At 53.0% G+C, this 23,414-nt stretch overlaps 1 protein-coding gene across 2 annotated transcripts in view; it reads left to right on the top strand.

Moving 5' to 3' along the window:
• LOC125448406 (phospholipase A2 inhibitor and Ly6/PLAUR domain-containing protein-like) overlaps nt 1-23,161 on the top strand; it is a 118,417-nt gene extending 95,256 nt beyond the window's left edge. Inside the window, exons 1-9 of one of the 2 annotated variants that reach the window (XM_048523711.2) lie at nt 6,695-6,988; nt 12,119-12,235; nt 15,218-15,355; nt 16,564-16,707; nt 18,424-18,591; nt 19,715-19,777; nt 20,714-20,776; nt 21,408-21,494; nt 22,269-22,402. In XM_048523711.2, coding sequence (XP_048379668.2) covers nt 6,925-6,988; nt 12,119-12,235; nt 15,218-15,355; nt 16,564-16,707; nt 18,424-18,591; nt 19,715-19,777; nt 20,714-20,776; nt 21,408-21,494; nt 22,269-22,285 — 861 coding nt within the window. In that variant the 5' untranslated portion in view covers nt 6,695-6,924 and the 3' untranslated portion in view covers nt 22,286-22,402. Of the gene's footprint in view, nt 1-6,694; nt 6,989-12,118; nt 12,236-15,217; nt 15,356-16,563; nt 16,708-18,423; nt 18,592-19,714; nt 19,778-20,713; nt 20,777-21,407; nt 21,563-22,268 lie in introns of those variants that run through there. The other variant, XM_059641402.1, reaches the window with a different exon arrangement.
• Nucleotides 23,162-23,414: the final 253 nt, after the last annotated feature.

Raw genomic sequence — 23,414 nt, 5'->3', positions numbered from 1 at the left:
GACAGTGCCTGCTCCCTCAACACTGACCCTCCGACAGTGCCCGCTACATCAGCACTGACCCTCCGACAGTGCCCACTCCGTAAGCACTGACCCTCCGACAGTGCACACTCCCTCAGCACTGACCCTCCGACAGGGCCCACTCCCTCAGCACTGACCCTACGACAGTGCCCACGCCCTCAGCACTGGCCCTCCGACAGTGCCCGCTCCCTCAGCACTGACCCTCCGACAGTGCCCACTCCCTCAGCACTGACCGTCCGAATGTGCCTGCTCCCTCAACACTGACCCTCCGACAGTGCCCGCTCTCTCAGCACTGACCCTCCGACAGTGCCCACTCGCTCAGCACTGACCCTGCTAAAGTGCCCGCTCCCTCAGCACTGACCCTCCGACAGGGCCCGCACCCTCAGCACTGACCCTCCGACAGTGCCCACTCCCTCAGCACTGACACTACGACAGTGCCAGCTACATCAGCGCTGACCCTCCGACAGTGCCCACTGCCTCAGCACTTAACCTCCGACAGTGCCCACTGCCTCAGCACTGACCCTCCGACAGGGCCCAATCCCTCAGCACTGACACTACGACAGTGCCAGCTACATCAGCACTGACCCTCCGACAGTGCCCACTCGCTCAGCACTGACCCTGCTAAAGTGCCCAATCCCTCAGCACTGACCCTCCGACAGTGCCCGTTCCCTCAGCACTGACCCTCAGACAGTGCCCACTCCCTCAGCACTGACCCTCCGACAGTGCCCACTCCGTAAGCACTGACCCTCCGACAGTGCACACTCCCTCAGCACTGACCCTCCGACAGCGCCCACTCCCTAAGCACAGACCCCTCGACAGTTCCCATTACCTCAGCACTGGCCCTCCGACAGTGCCCGCTCCCTCAGCACTGATCCTCCGACAGGGCCCACTCCCTCAGCACTGACCTTCCGACAGTGCCCACTCCCTCAGCACTGACACTACGACAGTGCCAGCTACATCAGTACTGACCCTCCGAAGGTGCCCACTCCCTCATTACTGACCCTCCGACAATGCCCACACCCTCAGCACTGACCCTCCGAAAGTGCCCGCTCCCTCAGCACTGACCCTATGACAGTGCCTGCTCCCTCAGCACTGACCCTACGACAGTGCCCGCTCCCTCAGCACTGACCCTCTGACAGTGCCCACTCCCTCAGCACTGACCCTCCGACAGTGCCTGTTCCCTCAACACTGACCCTCCGACAGTGCCCGCTCCCTCAGCACTGACCCTCTGATAGTGCCCGCTCCCTCAGCACTGACACTCCGTAGGTGCCCACTTCCTCAGCACTGACCCTCCGACAGTGCCCACCCCCTCAGCACTGACCCTCCGACAGTGCCCGCTCCCTCAGCACTGACCCTACGACAGTGCCCGCTACATCAGCACTGACCTTCCGACAGTTCCTGCTCCCTCAGTACTGACCATCCAACAGTGCCCACGCCCTCAGCACTGACCCTCCGACAGTGCCCGCTCCCTCAGCACTGACCCTCCGACAGTGCCCACTCCCTCAGCACTGACCGTCCGACAGTGCCCACTCCCTCAGCACTGACCCTACGACAGTGCCCACGCCCTCAGCACTGACCCTCCGACAGTGCCCACTCCCCCTGCACTGACCCTACGACAGTGCCCGCTCCCTCAGCAATGACCCTCCGATAGTGCCCGCTCCCTCAGCACTGATCCTCCGACAGGGCCCGCACCCTCAGCACTGACCCTCCGACAGTGCCCACTCCCTCAGCACTGACCCTACGACAGTGCCCACTCCCTCAGCACTGACCCTACGACAGTGCCCGCTCCCTCAGCACTGACCATCCGACAGTGCCCGTTCCCTCAGCACTGACCCTCAAACAGTGCCCACTCCCTCAGCACTGACCCTCCGACAGTGCCCCCTCCGTAAGCACTGACCCTCCGACAGTGCCCACTCGCTCAGCACTGACCCTGCTAAAGTGCCCACTCCCTCAGCACTGACTCTCCCACAGAGCACATTCCCTCAGCACTGACCCTCCGACAGTGCCCACTGCCTCAGCACTTAACCTCCGACATTGCCCACTGCCTCAGCACTGACCCTCCGACAGGGCCCAATCCCTCAGCACTGACACTACGACAGTGCCAGCTACATCAGCACTGACCCTCCGACAGTGCCCACTCACTCAGCACTGACCCTGCTAAAGTGCCCATTCCCTCAGCACTGACTCTCCCACAGAGCACACTCCCTCAGCACTGACCATCCGACAGTGCCCACTGCCTCAGCACTTAACCTCCGACAGTGCCCACTGCCTCAGCACTGACCCTCCAACAGGGCCCAATCCCTCAGCACTGACCCTCCGACAGTGCCCGCTCCCTCAGCACTGACCCTCCGATAGTGCCCACTCCCTCAGCACTGACCCTACGACAGTGCCCGCTACATCAGCACTGACCCTCTGACAGTGCCCACTCCGTAAGCACTGACCCTCCGACAGTGCACACTCCCTCAGCACTGACCCTCCGACAGGGCCCACTCCCTCAGCACTGACCCTACGACAGTGCCCGCTACATCAGCACTGACCATCCGACAGTTCCTGCTCCCTCAGTACTGACCATCCAACAGTGCCCACGCCCTCAGCACTGGCCCTCCGACAGTGCCCGCTCCCTCAGCACTGACCCTCCGACAGTGCCCACTCCCTCAGCACTGACCGTCTGACAGTGCCTGCTCCCTCAACACTGACCCTCCGACAGTGCCCGCTACATCAGCACTGACCCTCCGACAGTGCCCACTCCGTAAGCACTGACCCTCCGACAGTGCACACTCCCTCAGCACTGACCCTCCGACAGGGCCCACTCCCTCAGCACTGACCCTACGACAGTGCCCACGCCCTCAGCACTGGCCCTCCGACAGTGCCCGCTCCCTCAGCACTGACCCTCCGACAGTGCCCACTCCCTCAGCACTGACCGTCCGAATGTGCCTGCTCCCTCAACACTGACCCTCCGACAGTGCCCGCTCTCTCAGCACTGACCCTCCGACAGTGCCCACTCGCTCAGCACTGACCCTGCTAAAGTGCCCGCTCCCTCAGCACTGACCCTCCGACAGGGCCCGCACCCTCAGCACTGACCCTCCGACAGTGCCCACTCCCTCAGCACTGACACTACGACAGTGCCAGCTACATCAGCGCTGACCCTCCGACAGTGCCCACTGCCTCAGCACTTAACCTCCGACAGTGCCCACTGCCTCAGCACTGACCCTCCGACAGGGCCCAATCCCTCAGCACTGACACTACGACAGTGCCAGCTACATCAGCACTGACCCTCCGACAGTGCCCACTCGCTCAGCACTGACCCTGCTAAAGTGCCCAATCCCTCAGCACTGACCCTCCGACAGTGCCCGTTCCCTCAGCACTGACCCTCAGACAGTGCCCACTCCCTCAGCACTGACCCTCCGACAGTGCCCACTCCGTAAGCACTGACCCTCCGACAGTGCACACTCCCTCAGCACTGACCCTCCGACAGCGCCCACTCCCTAAGCACAGACCCCTCGACAGTTCCCATTACCTCAGCACTGGCCCTCCGACAGTGCCCGCTCCCTCAGCACTGATCCTCCGACAGGGCCCACTCCCTCAGCACTGACCTTCCGACAGTGCCCACTCCCTCAGCACTGACACTACGACAGTGCCAGCTACATCAGTACTGACCCTCCGAAGGTGCCCACTCCCTCATTACTGACCCTCCGACAATGCCCACACCCTCAGCACTGACCCTCCGAAAGTGCCCGCTCCCTCAGCACTGACCCTATGACAGTGCCTGCTCCCTCAGCACTGACCCTACGACAGTGCCCGCTCCCTCAGCACTGACCCTCTGACAGTGCCCACTCCCTCAGCACTGACCCTCCGACAGTGCCTGTTCCCTCAACACTGACCCTCCGACAGTGCCCGCTCCCTCAGCACTGACCCTCTGATAGTGCCCGCTCCCTCAGCACTGACACTCCGTAGGTGCCCACTTCCTCAGCACTGACCCTCCGACAGTGCCCACCCCCTCAGCACTGACCCTCCGACAGTGCCCGCTCCCTCAGCACTGACCCTACGACAGTGCCCGCTACATCAGCACTGACCTTCCGACAGTTCCTGCTCCCTCAGTACTGACCATCCAACAGTGCCCACGCCCTCAGCACTGACCCTCCGACAGTGCCCGCTCCCTCAGCACTGACCCTCCGACAGTGCCCACTCCCTCAGCACTGACCGTCCGACAGTGCCCACTCCCTCAGCACTGACCCTACGACAGTGCCCACGCCCTCAGCACTGACCCTCCGACAGTGCCCACTCCCCCTGCACTGACCCTACGACAGTGCCCGCTCCCTCAGCAATGACCCTCCGATAGTGCCCGCTCCCTCAGCACTGATCCTCCGACAGGGCCCGCACCCTCAGCACTGACCCTCCGACAGTGCCAACTCCCTCAGCACTGACACTACGACAGTGCCCACTCGCTCAGCACTGACCCTGTTAAAGTGCCCACTCCCTCAGCACTGACTCTCCCACAGTGCCCACTGCCGCAGCACTTAACCTCCGACAGTGCCCACTGCCTCAGCACAGACCCTCCGACAGGGCCCAATCCCTCAGCACTGACCTTCCGACAGTGCCCGCTCCCTCAGCACTGACCCTCCGATAGTGCCCACTCCCTCAGCACTGACCCTCAAACAGTGCCCGCTACATCAGCACTGACCCTCCGACAGTGCCCACTCCGTAAGCACTGACCCTCCGACAGTGCACACTCCCTCAGCACTGACCCTCCGACAGGGCCCACTCCCTCAGCACTGACCCTCCGACAGTGCACACTCCCTCAGCACTGACCATCCAACAGTGCCCACGCCCTCAGCACTGGCCCTCCGACAGTGCCCGCTCCCTCAGCACTGACCCTCCGACAGTGCCCACTCCCTCAGCACTGACCCTCTGACAGTGCCCACTCCGTCAGCACTGACACTGCTAAAGTGCCCAATCCCTCAGCACTGACTCACCCACAGAGCACACTCCCTCAGCACTGACCATCCGACAGTGCCCACTTCCTCAGCACTTAACCTCCGACAGTGCCCACTGCCTCAGCACTGACCCTCCGACAGGGCCCAATCCCTCAGCACTGACCCTCCGACAGTGCCCGCTCCCTCAGCACTGACCCTCCGATAGTGCCCACTCCCTCAGCACTGACCCTACGAAAGTGCCCGCTACATCAGCACTGACCCTCCGACAGTGCCCGCTCCGTAAGCACTGACCCTCCGACAGTGCACACTCCCTCAGCACTGACCCTCTGACAGTGCCCACTCCCTCAGCACTGATCCTCCGACAGGGCCCACTCCCTCTGCACTGACCCTCCGACAGTGCCCGCTCCCTCAGCACTGACCCTATGACAGTGCCTGCTCCCTCAGCACTGACCCTACAACAGTGCCCGCTCCCTCAGCATTGACCCTCTGACAGTGCCCACTCCCTCAGCACTGATCCTCCGACAGGGCCCACTCCCTCAGCACTGACCCTCCGACAGTGCCCGCTCCCTCAGCACTGACCCTATGACAGTGCCTGCTCCCTCAGCACTGACCCTACGACAGTGCCCGCTCCCTCAGCATTGACCCTCTGACAGTGCCCACTCCCTCAGCACTGACCCTCCGACAGTGCCTGCTCCCTCAGCACTGACACTACGACAGTGCCAGCTACATCAGCACTGACCCTCCGAAAGTGCCCACGCGCTCAGCACTGACCCTGCTAAAGTGCCCACTCCCTCAGCACTGGCTCTCCCACAGAGCAACTCCCTCAGCACTGACCCTCCAACAGTGCCCGCTCCCTCAGCACTGACCCTCCGACAGTGCCCACTCCCTCATCACTGACCCTCAAACTGTGCCTGTTCCCTCAGCACTGACCCTACCACAGTGCTCGCTCCCTCAGCACTGACCCTATGACAGTGCCTGCTCCCTCAGCACTGACCCTCCGACAGTGCCCGCTCCCTCAGCATTGACCCTCTGACAGTGCCCACTCCCTCAGCACTTACCCTCCAACAGTGCCCACTCCCTCAGCACTGACCCTCCGACAGTGCCTGCTCCCTCAGCACTGACCCTCCTACAACGCCTCTCCCTCAGCACTGACGCTCCGACAGTGCCTGCTCCCTCAGCACTGACCCTCTGACAGTGCCCACTCCCTCAGCACTGACCCTCCGCCAGTGCCCACTCCTTCAGCACTGACCCTCCCACAGTGCCCACTCCCTTGACACTGACCCTCTGACAGTGCACACACCCTCAGCACTGACCCTCTGACAGTGCCCACTCCCTCAGCACTGACCCTCCGCCAGTGCCCACTCCTTCAACACTGACCCTCCGGCAGTGCCCACTCCCTCAGCACTGACCCTCCGACAGTGCCCACTCCCTCAGCACTGACCCTGGTCGCCTCACCCTGACAATGTCCCTGACGCTTTTGATCTGGAATTTTTACCCTGAGCCTGCAGATTTTGACAGGAGGTATTTTCTGTTGACGTTAGAAATCTCTGTGTTTGAACATAAATGGTTAAGCTGCGGCCCGAACTCAAGCCAGCCTGGCTGGGCCCTTTTCGGACGCGCTCAGTTTCCCTTGTTCAGTGAGGTGCGGGCTCCTGCATGGTTTGGGTGAGATCTGGGGGTCAGTGTGTTTTATTTTCCCTTCAGCCCTGTCTGCTTGAGGGCAGCTGGGAGATCAACATGAGCAAAGGTCCTCCCCTTTTGCTGCCTTCCTTCCGTGCGTGTGTGAAGACTCGCAGATTCATGTCCTGAAACCATCAATGAGCATTGAGACATTCTGAACAGGAGACATTCGCAAGAGAGAGTGAAAGCAAAAACGGAAGCTTCATAGTTTTCTGGCAAACTGGAGGCATTCCCTTATTATCAGGAAGTTGTCTGAAGCACGCACCAAGAACGGGCCTGATCCATTCTGATTATGTTGCAGAGAAGCCAGACTATGTTATCCCCGACCGTTCTCCTCTGCTCGTTGCTTGCGGAAGGTATGTGTGCATTTGTGTGTTTGGATCAGGAGGAGTTCCCCTCACCCTCCACAGACAGAAGTCGCTGGAAAAGCTCAGCAGCATCTGTGAAGCAAATAAAGCATCAAAAATAACTTTTCCGAGGGGGTACGCTGACCCTTACTCAGACTCTACTTCTGGGGAAGGGTTCACTGGGCCCGAAACGTCAACTGATTTTGTTTTCTTCACAGATGCTGCCAGGCCTGCTGAGGTTTTCCAGCAACTTCTGTTTCCGTCCCTGGTCCCTTCGCTCTTCACCTCCCCTTGGTTGGGAAGCAGAGGTCTGTGGGTGGAACCAGGAGAGCTCCTAAGAGGGAGGGCCATTCCCAACCTGCTCAGTGCGGTCAAACCCTCTCGCCAACAGATTTACAGCGCTTCTCGGCCTATCGGCTCAGACCAGGTGTTGGCATCGATCACCTGCTGGGGCTTTTGCCTCAGTGACGGGACCATCTGTGAGGCATCAACAACTTAAATACCGCCCCCCCCCTCTACTCACCAAGTTGGGAAATGATATCAAAGTGGGAGTGGAAGACATGTCCTGGAGACAGTCACACTAGGTCAGACATCATTAGAAAGTGATAAAGTCTTGGACGAGACTCCTTCAGAAAAAATTCTTCCCACTGCCAGCACTAACCTCTATTATACCCTTTCCTGACCAATGTGTGTATGTTACATGTCCTTATTGAAAATGAAAATTAACATTTTGCCAACGCTCCCCACATCATCGCTATTGGTGAAATATCATTTCTGACCCAGACCCTTCTCTCACTTCACCCTGGTGCATTCTGTGTGGTTACAGCAGAGGCAGGCAGGCTGCTCATTTCTCTGCTCCCACTGCTCTAGGTCTCTGTGTTGTACGGTTACCAAATACTGCTTTATCTTTAGCAAAGTAGAAGGAACCTGATGGTTCACTTCCATCAGGAACAGATCATTGATTCATGCTGATCTCTGATTTGAAGCACATTTCCAGCGTGCACCGTTGTTCTTCCCCTGACTCTCAACCCAGTTGGAAACGAGATTCTGTTTCGTGTCTGGGAGCTGTGAGCCATGGGAGACAGCCGCTGGGACACATTTCTTACGCACAGCAGCATTAACCCACACCATGGTTTGGCCGTCAGTGGAGAGAGACGTGAAAGAGTAAAATGCCATCTGACCCCCTCAGTGTGACCCTGAAGGATGTGTTCAGCTCAAGTTCCGTTTCTGTGTACGATCCCCCCTACTCCCCATTCCGAGATTGCCCTTTCTGAGCTCCAGGTGCTGCTGTTCACCCCTCAGGACAAATACAATAATCTACAGTGATGTGTTTGAAGCAAAGCTGGCTTAATTTACAGATCTCTAGTATATTAAACTCTGGTTCAATTTTTGAGGTTATAACCATCATCAGAAACAATCTGTCAATGTCAGAACAAAAGTATCAGAAAATTACAGCGCAGATCAAGGCATTTTTTAAAATTCATTTGTGTGATGTGCGTACTGTTGGCTGGCCAGCAGTATTCACCCTTGGCCCATCATGAAATAGAACGACCCAGCCTTTGCAGCTATCCGGACTCAACAATTTCAGACTGTCAACTCTGCCACAATTTGCTTACATTTCTTGTTTCAATATGTTTCTGGGTCCGCTGCACACCTGGCTCCAGCCTCATCTTTTGTTTATTCGTTTCTTTTCCAGCCCTAACTCCATTCCCTGCAGCTTTGAAGGACTAATAGCATTTCTGCAATTGAATCTCTCCCGCCTTCCCCCCCAAGACATCTGCCTTTTTGCACTCATCTCACCCCCCCAACCTTGCTCAGAATCTGGTCCCAGGCCTGTGTCAACTCACCGCGCAACCCCACCCCCGGGTCAGAGTTTCGAACTCTCTTCCTCCAGAGAGAATCTGAAACCGTCGTGGCTGCAGCTTTCGCCAGATTTTAATGTTGGAAACAAAAACCATGAAACTGTTTCAGGGTTGAGGCTTTTTTTTCAGCCTTAATCCACAATTTTGCCTCTTTAGAGCTAAGCTGTGATCCTCCCACAGTCCCAAAGTGCAAGATGGGTGAATTGGCCACGCTAAATTGTCCCCGAGTGTGCAGGTTCGGTGGTTGGGCTATCTGCGGTAAATGTGGGGTTTATGGGAGTAGGGTGGGATAGAGAGCTAGTGCAGACTAGATGCACTGAATGGCCTCTTTCTGCACTGTAGGGAACTCTGTGATCTTAACCATTTGTGATCACGGTCACATCTTCCTCATGACGGCCCACACATCACCATGTTCATTCAGGTCAAGCTTTCATGCTGCCTTTAGAGAAGCCCTGTTGTTGGAATGGGAGCTTTCTTTGACGTGGCCTCCCCTCATACTTCCGCCCACTTCCCAGTTCCCTGCGTTAATTCCAGCTATCTCTCGTTTGCTCAAGTGGGGTTGTTGAAGAGCTCAAAGGGCGAGTGGACTGCAATTGAGAAATTAAAGGGTCAGAATGAAAGAACAAGTGGGAAAAATAAACAGGTTTGGCGGATCCCAGGGTGGTGAGGAAGGGCCACAGATGCTTCCAGACCTGCTGAGCTTTTCCAGCAACTTTGTTTTTGTTCCAGGAGAATGAGACTCCAGGATCCTTCTGGTGTGACCGTTCACACGGGATTTTTTTATATTAATTTGTGGGATGTGGGCGTTCTTGTCAGTCTGTAGTTGCCCCTTGAGAAGGTGGTCAGCTGCCTTCTTGAGCCGCTGCAGTCCTCCTGCTGTGGGTTGACCCACAATTCCCCTCAGGGAGGGAATTCCAGGATTTTGACCCAGCGACACTGAAGGAACGGCGATATATTTCCAAGTCAGGATGGGGTGTGACTTGGAGGGGAACGTGGAGGTGGTGATCTTCCAATATATCTGCTGCCCTCGGTCTTCCGAGGATGGAAGTGGTCATGGGGTTTGGAAGGTGCTGCCTGAGGATCTTTGCTGAATTTCTGCAGTAGAGACAACATTCTCTGACGAGACCCAACGCCGGGCAGGCGAAGATGGAGCACAGAATAGTAACACACTTAGTTCAAACACAGGAGATTTGTTCAGCTAGTAATAGTGTATAGTGTAATAGTCACGGATGTGAAGTGAATAGTGAGGGGAGATATCGCCACGGGGGCAGATGGAAAACTTTTATCGGAATTGGAGTAGACCATTCAGCCCTCCAAGCGTGTTCAGTCATCCAATGAGGTCATTGCCTGATCTGGGGGAAGGATCAAGAATCCTTGACATCTTGTGTAAATGCAACGAAGCGGTGAGGGATTTTAGCTGCAAGGACAATTTGGGGAAATCATGCCTTGTTCAGCTTGAGGAAGAGGTCATTTCTAGATGCACAAGATCATGACGGGCTTAGATCCTGGAATCCGAGAATCCCTACAGTGTGGAAACAGGCCCTTTGGCCCGATAAATCCATACTGACACCCAGGGCATTGCCCCCCACCCCCCCAGAGCCATCCCCCTCTAACCCACCTCATCTGCACATCCCAGGGCACTATGGGTAATTTAGCACGGCCAATCCACTCTAACCTGCACATCCCTGGGCACTATGGGTAATTTAGCACGGCCAATCCACTCTAACCTGCACATCCCAGGGCACTATGGGTAATTTAGCACGGCCAATCCACCCTAACCTGCACATCCCCGAGCTCTATGGGTAATTTATCATGGCCAATCCATTCTGACCTGCACATCCCTGGGCACTATGGGTAATTTAGCACGGCCAATCCACCCTAACCTGCACATCCCTGGGCACTATGGGTAATTTAGCATGGCCAATCCACCCTAACCTGCACATCCCTGGGCACTATGGGTAATTTATCATGGCCGATCCACCCTAAACTGCACATCTTTGGACTGTGGGAGGAAACTGGAGCAAACCCACGCAGACACGGGGAGAATGAGCAAACTCTACACGGACAGTCGTCCGAAGGTGGAATTGTATCTGGGTCCCTGGCGCCGTGAGGCAGCAGTGCTAACCATTGAGCCACCGTGCCGCCCAACTGAGATAAGGTAGATGGAAAGGTAACTGTTTTTATTCGCTGATGGAATCGGGACGAGCGACACAGATTTAACATTTTGTGCATGAGATACATAGACGATTGTGAGAGGGGGACATTTTCAGCGGCAACAACTTGGAACTCACTGGAGTGGTGTAGGAGTAGCATCTGTCAGAGCGTTCTGAGATTTGATTAGAAACTTGACGGTAACAAACCATGAGGCTACAATTAAAGAACAGCTGTTCAAATCGCCCCACAGTGGGAACCCGCATGGACCCAATGGGAGGAATGGCCTCTCTCAGTGTGCTGTGGAAACTCTTCCCCATGGCTACAATGAGTGCAGTTGGACTCAAATTCTCAGGGGCTCACTGCCAATGGTCTGTTATCAGACTTGCAAATGGATCGCTCGCACATTGACATATATATTAAAACTGGAGGACATAGGTTTAAGGTGAGAGGGGAAAGATTTAAAAGCGATATGGGCGGCAACTTTTTCATGCAGTGGGCTGTGCGTGTATGGAGCGAGTTGCGAGACGAAGCAAGGGAGGCTGATACAATTATAACATTTAAAAGGAGATAGTGAGAACTGCAGATGCTGCAGTCAGAGACAACACAATGTCCATCTGAAGGAACACAGCAGGCCAGGCAGTATCAGGAGAAGAAAAGCAGGAAAGTTGATGCTTTGGGTAAGATCGCTTCTTCAGACTTCTCTACTCCTTTGATGCTGCCTGGCCTGCTGTGTTTCTCCAATATTTAAAAAGCATCTGGTTGATTACATGAATAGAAAGGATTTAAAGGGATTTGGCCAAGTGCTGGAGATTGGCGGTGGGGGATATCAGTTTATCATATTTGGTCAGCATAGGCAAATTGGACTGAATGTTTCTGTTTCTGCGCTGTACAGCCATATTAGAGCTGAACTTTCTATGTGGCTGTGACACTATACTCTGCATATTACCCTGACATACTCATGTAATGTCTGTTTGATCTGGTTAACACGCAAAGAATATTTTTCGCTGTCCATGCGATGATAATAAATCAAATCACATCGAAGGAGGGTTGCTCCGAGTTCTGGATTCGAGCTCGGAATTGTTGATTTGGCTCATTTTAACATGTTGCTTCTTTTGTCCCTCAGTGTGGCCTTTGACCTGTCATCAGTGCTCCTCCATCTCTGGTGGATGCGATCAGCAACAAGTGACCTGCCTTTCAGGAATTAATACCTGCCTAACCAAGTCGATCAGCATAATTTTGGGTGATACTTCCTTTTGAATTTTAGTGTCAAAGAGTTGTAGAGATCTGCAGCGCGAAAACGAAACAAGGCCCTTCGGCCCGTTGGGTCTGGTACCAGCCGAAAGCAACCACCTGATTATTTCTGATCCCATTTTCCAGCATTTGACCCACAGCCTTGACATTGTAGATCTGAATGCTTCTTCAATGTATTGAGGTTTTCTGTCTCTCCCACGCTTACAGGCCATGAGTTTCAGATTTCTACCACTCTCTGGGTGAGAAGTTGTTCCTCGCACCCCCTCTGAACCTACAGCCCCTTCCTTTCAATCTACTCCCACTCCCCCCACCCCCAGTCATTGATCCCTCCATCTACAGGAGGCCATTCTTCCATATAATTTTATATGTCTGATCATGCCTCCCATCAGTCTTGTATGCTCCAAGGAAAATAACCCCAATCTGTCCATTCTCTTTGTATCTGAAACTCTCCATCCCAGGCAACATCCTTTGTACCTTCTCTAGTGCCGTTACCTCCCTCCTGGAACGTGGACTCCAGAACTGCACACAAAACTCTAGCTACGGCCTAACCAACTTTCCATACTAAAGAATTCAATCAAAGCTGGTATCCCTCACCAAATTATCCTTTCTTTACGCATGTGTTACATTTGACACTGACCCAGCTCCCTCAGAGCCAGTTCCCAGGGAGAACAGAACCTCTGATCCTCCGGTTACTATCCGTCAGCCAGGGCTCCCTGATTGGACCGGATTAACAACCCGATTTAGAGAACTCATATGCTATGAGGTCCACCTGGTTTACTTCATTAAGTTGCTACATTTACAGTTCCAGCATCATCTCCCTGGTCTTAAACTCAGTTAGCTTTGATAAAGAAAGTTAACTGTCCCATTTCTCCTGTGTATCTCTAACTCTTCAATCCTCTTCTCATTTTTTTCTCTCTCTATTATGTTCATTTTTTTCTCCTTTAACCTTCTGTTCTTACTCTCTTGTTCCATGTTATTTCTCTCTCTCTCTTGTCTTTCTGACATTCTCTTGCTTGCTTTCACTCTCACCTTTGATCTCCTTGCCATGTTTTCTCTGTCCCGGCAATGAGATTTTTCTATGTTGAGATGAAAAATGAAGGTCTTTGTGTGTTTCATTTTGAACTCTGACTAACAGCAAGCAGTCTGGTTCAATGATTTGTGATTAAAGGAGGAAGAATGGACAAGGTTGTGACATTAGCTTGTTTCCTGACAGTGAATAGATTGTGTCTCAAAACTCCTTTCAAAGCTCTGTGAAGTTCAAGTTATAACCAGTACCTTTAAGCTGCCTACTTAGATCCAGGATGAAAGAGAATTGGGCTTACAATGAAGGGCAATGACTTTTCTACCTGGATATATGACCCATGTGATTCACATTGTAGTAGAATTGGCCTTTGAGAGTGGAAGTGCTTGTGATATACTCCAACAAACTCAGCAACACAATTAGTTTCTCAAGATCTGGGAGAGAGAGAGCAAATGTAGGCAGCAACAAGTTACAGCTCACCACGCAGCTATGAGAATTGGAGCTTGTATTGAGAAAAAAATCAAATTCACAAGGAATTAATACAAGCCTGGAGAATCTGAGATAACAAGGTGCACAGGCGGATGAACGCAGCAGGCCAAGCAGCATCAGAGGAGCAGGAAAGCTGACGTTTCGGGCCTCGTCCCTTCTTCAGAAATGGCTTCTCAGTGGGCTTAAAATTGTATCAGAGACAGTAGGAACTGCCGATGCTGGAGAACCTGGGATAACAAGGTGTGGAGCTGGATGAACACAGCAGGCCAAGCAGCATCAGAGGAGCAGGAAAGCAGCCATTTCGGGCCTGGATCCTTTATCAGAAACGCTGATGATTTCTGATCATCTGAATAATTTCTGAAGAAGGGTCCAGGCCTTTTCAGGGGGTCAGCCTTCCTGCTCCTCTGATGCTGCTGGGCCTGCTGTTTTCATCCAGCTCCACACCTTGTTATCTCAGATTCTCCAGCACCTGCAGTTCCCATTATCTCTAAGCCTGGAAGATTTGCCTAGTTTTATGTGGAGGGAGAAATTTCCAGGGAAACTTGCATCCCGGAAGGCATTTCGGAAGTTCAACCATTCCAAGATGGAAAACACAATGAATGGAAGTAATACTGAGGGAGCTAGGACTTATTTTGAATTGAGTGACTGCTGTAACAGCACTATACATAGCTAGTTGGTGGCAAAATTGGTTTGTAGTGGAGAGTGATGTCAACATTATGGGCCAAATTCTCACACCAGCTGAGGTTACCATGAACGTTTCTCCTTTTCCGCCTCTCCCCTTCCTGGACCCATGGTGACCCTCAGGTTAAACCACTGCCAGTCACCTCTCTCCTACGAGAGATAATGGGAACTGCAGATGCTGGGGAATCCGAGACAACAAAGTGTAGAGCTGGATGAACACAGCAGGCCAAGCAGCATCAGAGGAGCACGTAAGCTCCTAAGATGCTGCTTGGCCTGCTGTGTTCGTCCAGCTCGACACTTTGTTATCTCTCTCCTATGGTCTGGTAAAATTATGCAGACTTTAACATTTGCTGTACTTTCAGTCATTATATTTCTTAGCTTGATGAGAAGTGTCACAGTTTGACATATAAATGCCAAATGAAAGACATTGTTTAATCAATGGTGATTTTAGTTTGTTTGTTGCAGTAAGATTCTGAAAGTGAAGTCTTGACAAGTAAACCATTTAGGTATTAATTGAAAGCTACAGAGGGTTTAAACCGTTTTGAACTCTGTGGGAAATGTTGTCTCCTTTCCCCCTCTTTTTCTCTCCTTCTTTCCTTCTCTCTTGCCCTAACCTTCCACATCTCTTCTTCACTTTTACTCATACTCCTCCGTCTCTCATTGGGAGCCTTTTGCTTCATCTCTCTCTCTTTCTTCTCCTTCATCCCCGGTCTGTCTATCTTACTATTGGTGACGAGCAGCCTATGTGAAATCGCTAATGTGATCTTTGCTTGTTTTCAGCCGGAAAGCCCAACCAAGTGATCAGAAATTCCTGTGGATCATGTTCGGATCCTGTTTCCTTGAACACTGGATCTGTGATCCTGTCAGAGAGCAGCAGATGCTGTGACTTCAATCTCTGTAATGACCAGACAGTTGTGGGTAAGGTTACAAAGCGTCAGAATCCGATCCAGATCCAATTAGACTCATTCCATCATCGGTTTCATAACATCGTGACCGAGACACATCAATCCCACAAACCTCCCATCAAGTTCCATCAGAGACTGCCAGGGATAGAGACAGAGGAATTCCCCCTTTACAGTGTCCCATTCAAATACTCCCAGGACAGGGACAGCGCAGGGTTAGATGGAGAGTAAACCTCTCTCTACACTGTCCCCCCCATCGAACACTCCCAGGGCAGAGACAGCACGGGGTTAGATACAGAGTAAAGCTCCCTCTACACTTTCCCCCCCATCGAACACTCCCAGGACAAGGACAGCACAGGTTAGATACAGAGTAAAGCTCCCTCTGCACTGTCCCCCCATCGGCCACTCACAGGACAGGGACAGCACTGGGTTAGGTAGAGAGTAAAGCCTCCTCTACACTGTCCCCCAACAAACACTCCCAGGACAGGGACAGCACGGGGTTAGATACAGAGTAAAGCTCCCTCTACACTTTCTCCCCATCGGCCACTCCCAGGACAGGGACAGCACTGGGTTAGGTAGAGAGTAAAGCCTCCTCTACGCTGTCCCCATCAAACACTCCCAGGGACAGGGACAGCACGGGGTTAGATACAGAGTAAAGCTCCCTCTACACTGTCCCCCCGGATCAAACACTCCCAGGGACAGGGACAGCCGGGGTTAGATACAGAGTAAAGATATCCATTTCTGTTTGCTCTCTGGGACACTGAGCAGCTGCAGTTGAAGAATAGAGAGGAACGGCCTCGAGGGGCTGAGTGGCCTCTTTCCGTTGTCATGCAACACTTTCACAACGGTGTGACAGATTTCGAGGCGTATTTCTATTGGAAGCAACGGGGCTGTTCAGTAAACTGCGAACTCCTGTTTGTCTCAGAGATAGAGGGAACTGCAGATGCTGGAAAATCCGAGATAACAAAGTGTGGAGCTGGATGAACACAGCAGGCCAAGCAGCATCTCAGGAGCACAAAAGCTGACCTTTCGGGCCTCAACCCTTCATCAGAAATGGGGGAGGGTTAGGGTTAGCATTTCTGAAGAAGGGTTTAGGCCCGAAACGTCAGCCTTCCTGCTCCTCTGACGCTGCCTGGCCTGTTGTGTTCACTCAGCTCTACACCTTGTTATCTCCTGTTTGTTTGTCATCAATGATAGTGTTTGTGTTTTGGGTTTGTCTTCCAGAGGCTCGGAACAGCACACCGAACGGACTGGAATGTCGAGGGTGTTTCAACAACTCACGGGAATCCTGCAGTCTGTCCGAGCAGACGGTGCAATGTGCTGGATCAGAGACTCGCTGCGTGAATGTGTCAGGCATTGAAGCTCTGGGTACGTCTGGGATACCCCATCAGCGGAGGACATCTCGGTCCAGTTGGGCCTGGGGGTGGGGTGTGCAGGAGAACCCACCGTCACGTCCGCACTTGGGAGGGTGCACTGGCCCCACTGGACCCAACGTTAAAATTGCACCTGGTGTCACTGATGATGGAAAAACGCTGGAGGTGCTGGAAATCTGTGATAAAATTACTGAGGTCCTGCAGCGATAATGGGAACTGCAAATGCTGGAGAATCCGAGATAACAAGGTGTGGAGCTGGATGAGCACAGCAGGCCAAGCAGCATCTTAGGAGCAGGAAAGCTGACGTTTCGGGCCCGGACCCATCATCAGAAAAGGGTCAAAAGACCCGAAATGTCAGCTTTCCTGCTCCCCTGATGCTGCTTGGCCTGCCGTTTTCATCCAGCTGCACACCTTGTTATCAAGGTCTGGTAGCGTCCATGCATCGCCCTCCACCCCATCCCATCTCTATTCCTGTAAACCTGCATTTTCCCATTACTGATCCACCCTAGCCCACACATCCCTGGACACGGCCAATCCAAAGTAACCCGCACATCTGTTGGACTGTGGGGGGAAACCGGAGCACCCGGAGGAAACCCTCTCAGACACGGCAGAATGTGCAAATGTCACAGGGAAAGCTGCAGGGAAATCAGACCCATGTCCCTAGAGCTGTGAGGCAGCATTGCTAACCACTGAACCACCGTGCCATTGGACGGCCCACTGTTAAGGAGACGGCATTATGAGCAGGCGGGTGCAGTTGATTAGATTCAATGCTGAGATGTTTGCTCTTGGTGCCTTGGACAGTCAGAGAGCCGGATGTGAATGAGTAAGTGTTATCTGCTGTGATCTTGTGTTTGGAGCGAGGGAGGAGGGTGCGTTTATGTATCTGTTGGCAAGGTGGCTGGGTCAGTATTTAATGCCTTTCCCTATTTGGTGTTTAGAATCAGCCACATTCGCTGTGGGTCTGGAGTCACATGTAGTCCAGACCGGGTAAGGATGGCAGTTTCCTTCCTTAAAGAATTCCACCATCTGCAGTAGTGGGATTCAAGCCCAGGTCCCCAGAAACATTACCTGGGTGTCTGGATTAACATAGAACATAGAACATTACAGCACAGTACAGGCCCTTCGGCCCACGATGTTGTACTTTTACCCTAAACCTAAGGTCTATCTAACCTCCACCCCTACCTTATACTGTCATCCATTTGCCTGTCTAATAGCTGCTTATATGCCCCTAATGAGGCTGACTCCTCTCCCCTCTCCGGCAATGCATTCCACCCCCCTGACCACTCTCTGAGTAAAGAACCTCTTCTATATCTACCTCCACTCACTTTAAAAACTATGCCCCCTCATAATAGCTACCCCCACCCGAGGAAGAAGTCTCTGGCTGTCCACTCTATCCATACCTCTGATCATTTCAAGTCCCCTCTCATCCTTATAAAGAGGAAAGCCCTAGCTCTCTCAAACTTTCCTCGTAAGACCTTCCCTCCATTCCAGGCAATCTCCTCTGCGCCTTTTCCAGTGCTTCCATGTCCTTCCTGTACTGAGGCGACCAGAACGGGACAAACAGCCCTGTGATGGCACCGTTAGGCCATCGCACTGTGTAATGGCCCTGTGTCCGCTCCCCCACCCCGTCACAGACCTGCCTGTTATAACCAGCACTGACAGTAACACCATTCCCCTGGCCCTTTCTAACATGTATCCCATCTGTCTGCAGCCTCGGCTGGGGGGCAGTTCTTTGCCAGAGGCTGCGCTTCCGAGACAGTCTGCCAATCTGCTGGCAGGCTGTCGGAATTCCGGATCCAGTTTGATGGCTCTCCCAAGTGTTGCTCTGTTGACCTCTGCAATGGTGACGTGGGTGGGGGAGCATCCACCAGGAAGCCAGGTAATGTTGTGGGGGCGGTTGAGACTGGTGGGGTTAGAGGGAGGGAGGGGGTGCTCGTGTTGATGGAGACGTGGAGCGCGAGCCCAGGCTTGTGCTTGAAATATGTAAGGCCTGGAGAGAAAGAAAGTGAAGAGGAAGTGAGGTGGGGAGGCAAAAGATTGATGGAGGACAGAAGGAGGAAAAGGAGAAGGGAAGGAGACAGGAGAGAAGGGATGCAGGAGTAGTTTGGAAATTAGATAAATAAAATAGACCAGAGGATATGGAGATTGGAACACAATAATGATAGACTCAACACGAGAGCGGTTTTAAGATAACAAGGTGTAGAGCTGGATGAACACAGCAGGCCAAGCAACATCAGAGGAGCAGGAAGGCTGACGTTTCGGGCCTAGACCCTGTTTTAACTGTTTGTCGTCCCCAGGCACAGGAGGGCTGGTCACCAGCGGACCACTGCACTCAGAGGCTCAATAGGGAACATCAGAGCCAATCGTTAACATGACATCTCTTTACAATGGCAGTACGGTCAGGCCCCAGAAGGACACAAATGAAGTCAAATGGGAAAAGAACACGGCGGGAGGTGTGGGACAAAAGAGGACAATTTGATTTTTGACACAAAACGTCATTGTCATCTGGGACACAGAGCCTGAAAGGCAGCCGATTCAAAAGGTTCGATGAGGGGCGTACTGAACAGCTGCCTCCTGTTCCTGTGTGACAGGCTCAAGCAGGGGGCTGAATGGCCTCCGCCTGTTCCTGGGTCACAGGCTCAAGCAGGGGGCTGAATGGCCTCCACCTGTTCCTGGGTAACAGGCTCAAGCAGGGGGCTGAATGGTCTCTGCCTGTTCCTGTGTGACAGGCTCAAGCAGGGGGCTGAATGGCCTCCACCTGTTCCTGGGTAACAGGCTCAAGCAGGGGGCTGAATGGCCTCCGCCTGTGCTGTACAATTCTCGGATTCTGACCTGAGTTACAATTGAATGTGTGCTGACCCTGTGCCTGGGCGTTGAACGTTACAAACTGACAGTGTGTGGGGGGTTAATCCTGAGAGGGTCAGTAACACGTCTGTGTCATTTCTACCCTTTCTGTGACTGATCTGTCGATTTCTCTTCCCATTCCCTGATTGGGGGAGCAGCTGTCACACTGAGCAGTCCAGTAACATCAGTGACCAGAGGCCGAGAGACCACGGCGGGCAAAGGTTAGCAATTCATATCGTCCGTTATTCCTGGAATCAATCCACCAACCCCCCTCAAACCCAGGGAATGGGATCTGTGTCCCTGAACCAGGCCTCCTCCTGTTCCTGGGTTACAGGCTCAAGCAGCTGGCTGAATGGCCTCCTCCTGTTCCTGAGTAACAGGGTCAAGCAGGGGCCTGAATGGCCCTCTCCTGTTCCTGGGTTACAGGCTCAAGCAGGGGCTTAATGGCCTCCTCCTGTTCCTGGGTAACAGGGCCAAGCAGCGGGCTGAATGGCCTCCTCCTTTTCCTGAGTAACAGGGTCAAGCAGGGGGCTGAATGGCCTCCTCCTGTTGCTGTGTGACAGGCTCAAGCAGGGGGCTGAATAGCCTCTGCCTGTTCCTGGGTAACAGGCTCAAGCAGGGGCTTAATGGCCTCCTCCTGTTCCTGGGTAACAGGGCCAAGCAGCGGGCTGAATGGCCTCCTCCTGTTCCTGGGTTACAGGCTCAAGCAAGGGGCTGAATGGCCTCCTCCTGTTCCTGTGTAACAGGCTCAAGCAGGGGGCTGAATGGCCTCTGCCTGTTCCTGTGTGACAGGCTCAAGCAGGGGGCTGAATGGCCTCCTCCTGTTGCTGTGTGACAGGCTCAAGCAGGGGGCTGAATGGTCTCTGCCTGTTCCTGTGTGACAGGCTCAAGCAGGGGGCTGAATGGCCTCCGCCTGTTCCTGGGTAACAGGCTCAAGCAGGGGGCTGAATGGCCTCCGCCTGTGCTGTACAATTCTCGGATTCTGACCTGAGTTACAACTGAATGTGTGCTGACCCTGTGCCTGGGCGTTGAACGTTACAAACTGACAGTGTGTGGGGGGTTAATCCTGAGAGGGTCAGTAACACGTCTGTGTCATTTCTACCCTTTCTGTGACTGATCTGTCGATTTCTCTTCCCATTCCCTGATTGGGGGAGCAGCTGTCACACTGAGCAGTCCAGTAACATCAGTGACCAGAGGCCGAGAGACCACGGCGGGCAAAGGTTAGGAATTCACATCGTCCGTTATTCCTGGAATCAATCCACCAACCCTCGCCAAACCCAGGGAATGGGATCTGTGTCCCTGAGCCAGGCCTCCTCCTGTTCCTGGGTTACAGGCTCAAGCAGCTGGCTGAATGGCCTCCTCTTGTTCCTGAGTAACAGGGTCAAGCAGGGGGCTGACATGCTCTTGTGGTTCCTGAGCAACAGGCTTGAAGAGGGGCTGAATGGCCTCCTCCTGTTCCTGAGTAACAGGGTCAAGCAGGGGGCTGAATGGCCTCTTGCATTTCCTCTGTAACAGGCTCAAACTGGAGGCTGAAACGCCTCCCCCTGTTCCTCTGTCACAGGCTCAAATTCAGGGCTGAGTGGCCTCCTCCTGTTCCTGTGTAACAGGCTCAACATGGGGACTGTATGACCACTTCCTGTTCCTGTGCAACAGACCTGAAGTGGGGGGCTGAATGGCCTCGTCCTGTTCAGATATAAGCTGGAGGCCGGAGGCTGAATGCAGTGACACACCAGAGTTGGAGCAGTCATCCTCAGTCCCCTGCTTTCCTTGACACCCTTTCAGCTTTGCTTCATGAACAGCCCTGCTCTCATTTCTCCGTTATTTATTCGGTCTTTCTAATTGCTGCTGTAGGGTGTGTGATCGGGGTAACTGTGGCAGTCGTCGCTGGAGTCCTCATCCTGTTGCTGATATGTTATTTTCACTGCAGAAAGAAACACGGTCAGTGCCTGCCATGGAACGATCCTTTCACCTCTGACTCAGACGCCTACACAGGAAAGCATCCCTTTGTAAGCTCATATCCAGTTAGTCCTGGGTGTGCTGGCTGTGTCCAGACGAGGTTCATGAGAATGATCCCAGGGATGAAAGGCTTAACATGTGTTTGAGGGCATTGGGAGACTATACCTCATGGAGTTTAGAAGGATGAGGAGGGGTCTAATTGAAACTTCCTGAATATTGAATGGCCTGGACAGAGTGGCTGTTGGGAAGATGCTTCCATTGGCAGGAGAGACCAGGACCTGAGGGCACAGCCTTCGAGTAACAGGGAGACTGTTTAGAATGGAGACCAAGAGAGTGGTGAATCTATGGAATTCATTGCCACAGGAGGCTGGGTCATTGAGTATCTTTAAGTCAGAGATAGATAAGTTCTTGATTGTCAAGGGGATCAAAGGTTACGGGGAGAAGGCGGGAGAATGGGGTTGAGAAATGTATCATCCATGATGGGCCGAATGGCCTAATTTCTGCTCCAATGTCTTATGGCTTACAGCTCCCGTGCCTGCTGATCTTCATTGCTGTAAATGTGTAAGGCTTTCAGTAAAATAGGGGCTGCATTGATCAAGAATTTGGGAGACTCAGGAAACTCCCTGTGGCCCCTAGTGTCCAAATTTGCATTGTCGTGATGGTGTGAAATGCTTTTGCAAGTTGTCATCTCGCGAGATGATACTAGTCCAAGCTGTTTTGTTGTCTGAATTCCTCCTTTGCTTCCTCTAAATCCAGATTCTGGTCCCGTGTGATGTATTCAAGGAAAATCCCAGATTTCTTGAGATTCTGGTTTTGTGGACCCTTGCATTGTTGGTGATTCTGTGTGGACAGTCTCTCTCTCTCTCTCTCGCTGTGATCACTTGGTTTCACTGAAGAAGGATTCATCTTAGAGAGGATGATCGATTACTCCGCTCCTCGAAAACGATGTGAGAAGACAATTTTCATGGGGCACGCTGTTGCTCCTTGTTTACTGGCAGTCCATGAGTCCTTTTATAGAAACAGAAAGCAGGGGTGGGACCAGGTCATTCGGCCCTTCTATCCTGCTCTGCTGTTCAGGTTGACTCAGTCCCTGTTCTCGCATCTTACCAACATCAGTTCTATCCCTTTATACCTAAGAAAACATTCAATGTTTTGGCCTGAACTGTTTTTGTTGTCGAAAATTCCACAGGCTCCCCACTATCTGGGGTAAAGATATTTCTCCTGATCTGACTCCCCACACCCGCTGGATCCTTTGCCTGTAACCCCCTGGTTCTGGACTCACTGGTCATTAGAAACATCCTGCATTTGTCCTGTTAGAATTTTATACATTTCTATGCGATCGCCCCTCATTCTTCTAAACGCCAGTGGTTTTATTCCTAACCAATCCGGCCTGTCTTCACCCATCAGTTCTACCGTCCCAGGAATCACACTGAGAAGCCTTCGCTGCACTCCCTCCATCGCCAGAGCCTCCCACCTCAGATAAGGAGACCCCCAAACTTTAGACTCAGTACTCCAGGGTGGTCTCACCAAGGCCCCTGTACAATTGCAGCGAGACATCCTTGTTCCTGGCATGAGAATGACAAATTCAAACCAGTGTTTGCTTATCTGTTGTGTGTCCACACTTTGTAACCAAAGATGTAATGTAATAAAAAGGAAAGATGTGAACATTCCAGACTTCCCTCGTCATATCAGGATGTCTGAGGATGCCCGACGCACAGTAAGGTTCGTGGCTCGAAGCACTGTTGCCATTAAAATATAAGAAGCAGCATGGCAATTTTATCCACAGCAATGTGAGACCATCAGATCATAGGGAGTAGGAACAGGGCAAGGCCATTCAGCCCTCTGAGGCAGCTCGGCTATTCAAAAGGATCATGGCTGGCCCAGCATTCCCCGCAGCTACTT

Source organism: Stegostoma tigrinum, chromosome 41 (genome assembly GCF_030684315.1).
Source record: "Stegostoma tigrinum isolate sSteTig4 chromosome 41, sSteTig4.hap1, whole genome shotgun sequence".
Classification (NCBI taxonomy): domain Eukaryota; kingdom Metazoa; phylum Chordata; class Chondrichthyes; order Orectolobiformes; family Stegostomatidae; genus Stegostoma; species Stegostoma tigrinum.
This window is presented reverse-complemented; position numbering and strand designations above follow the sequence as displayed.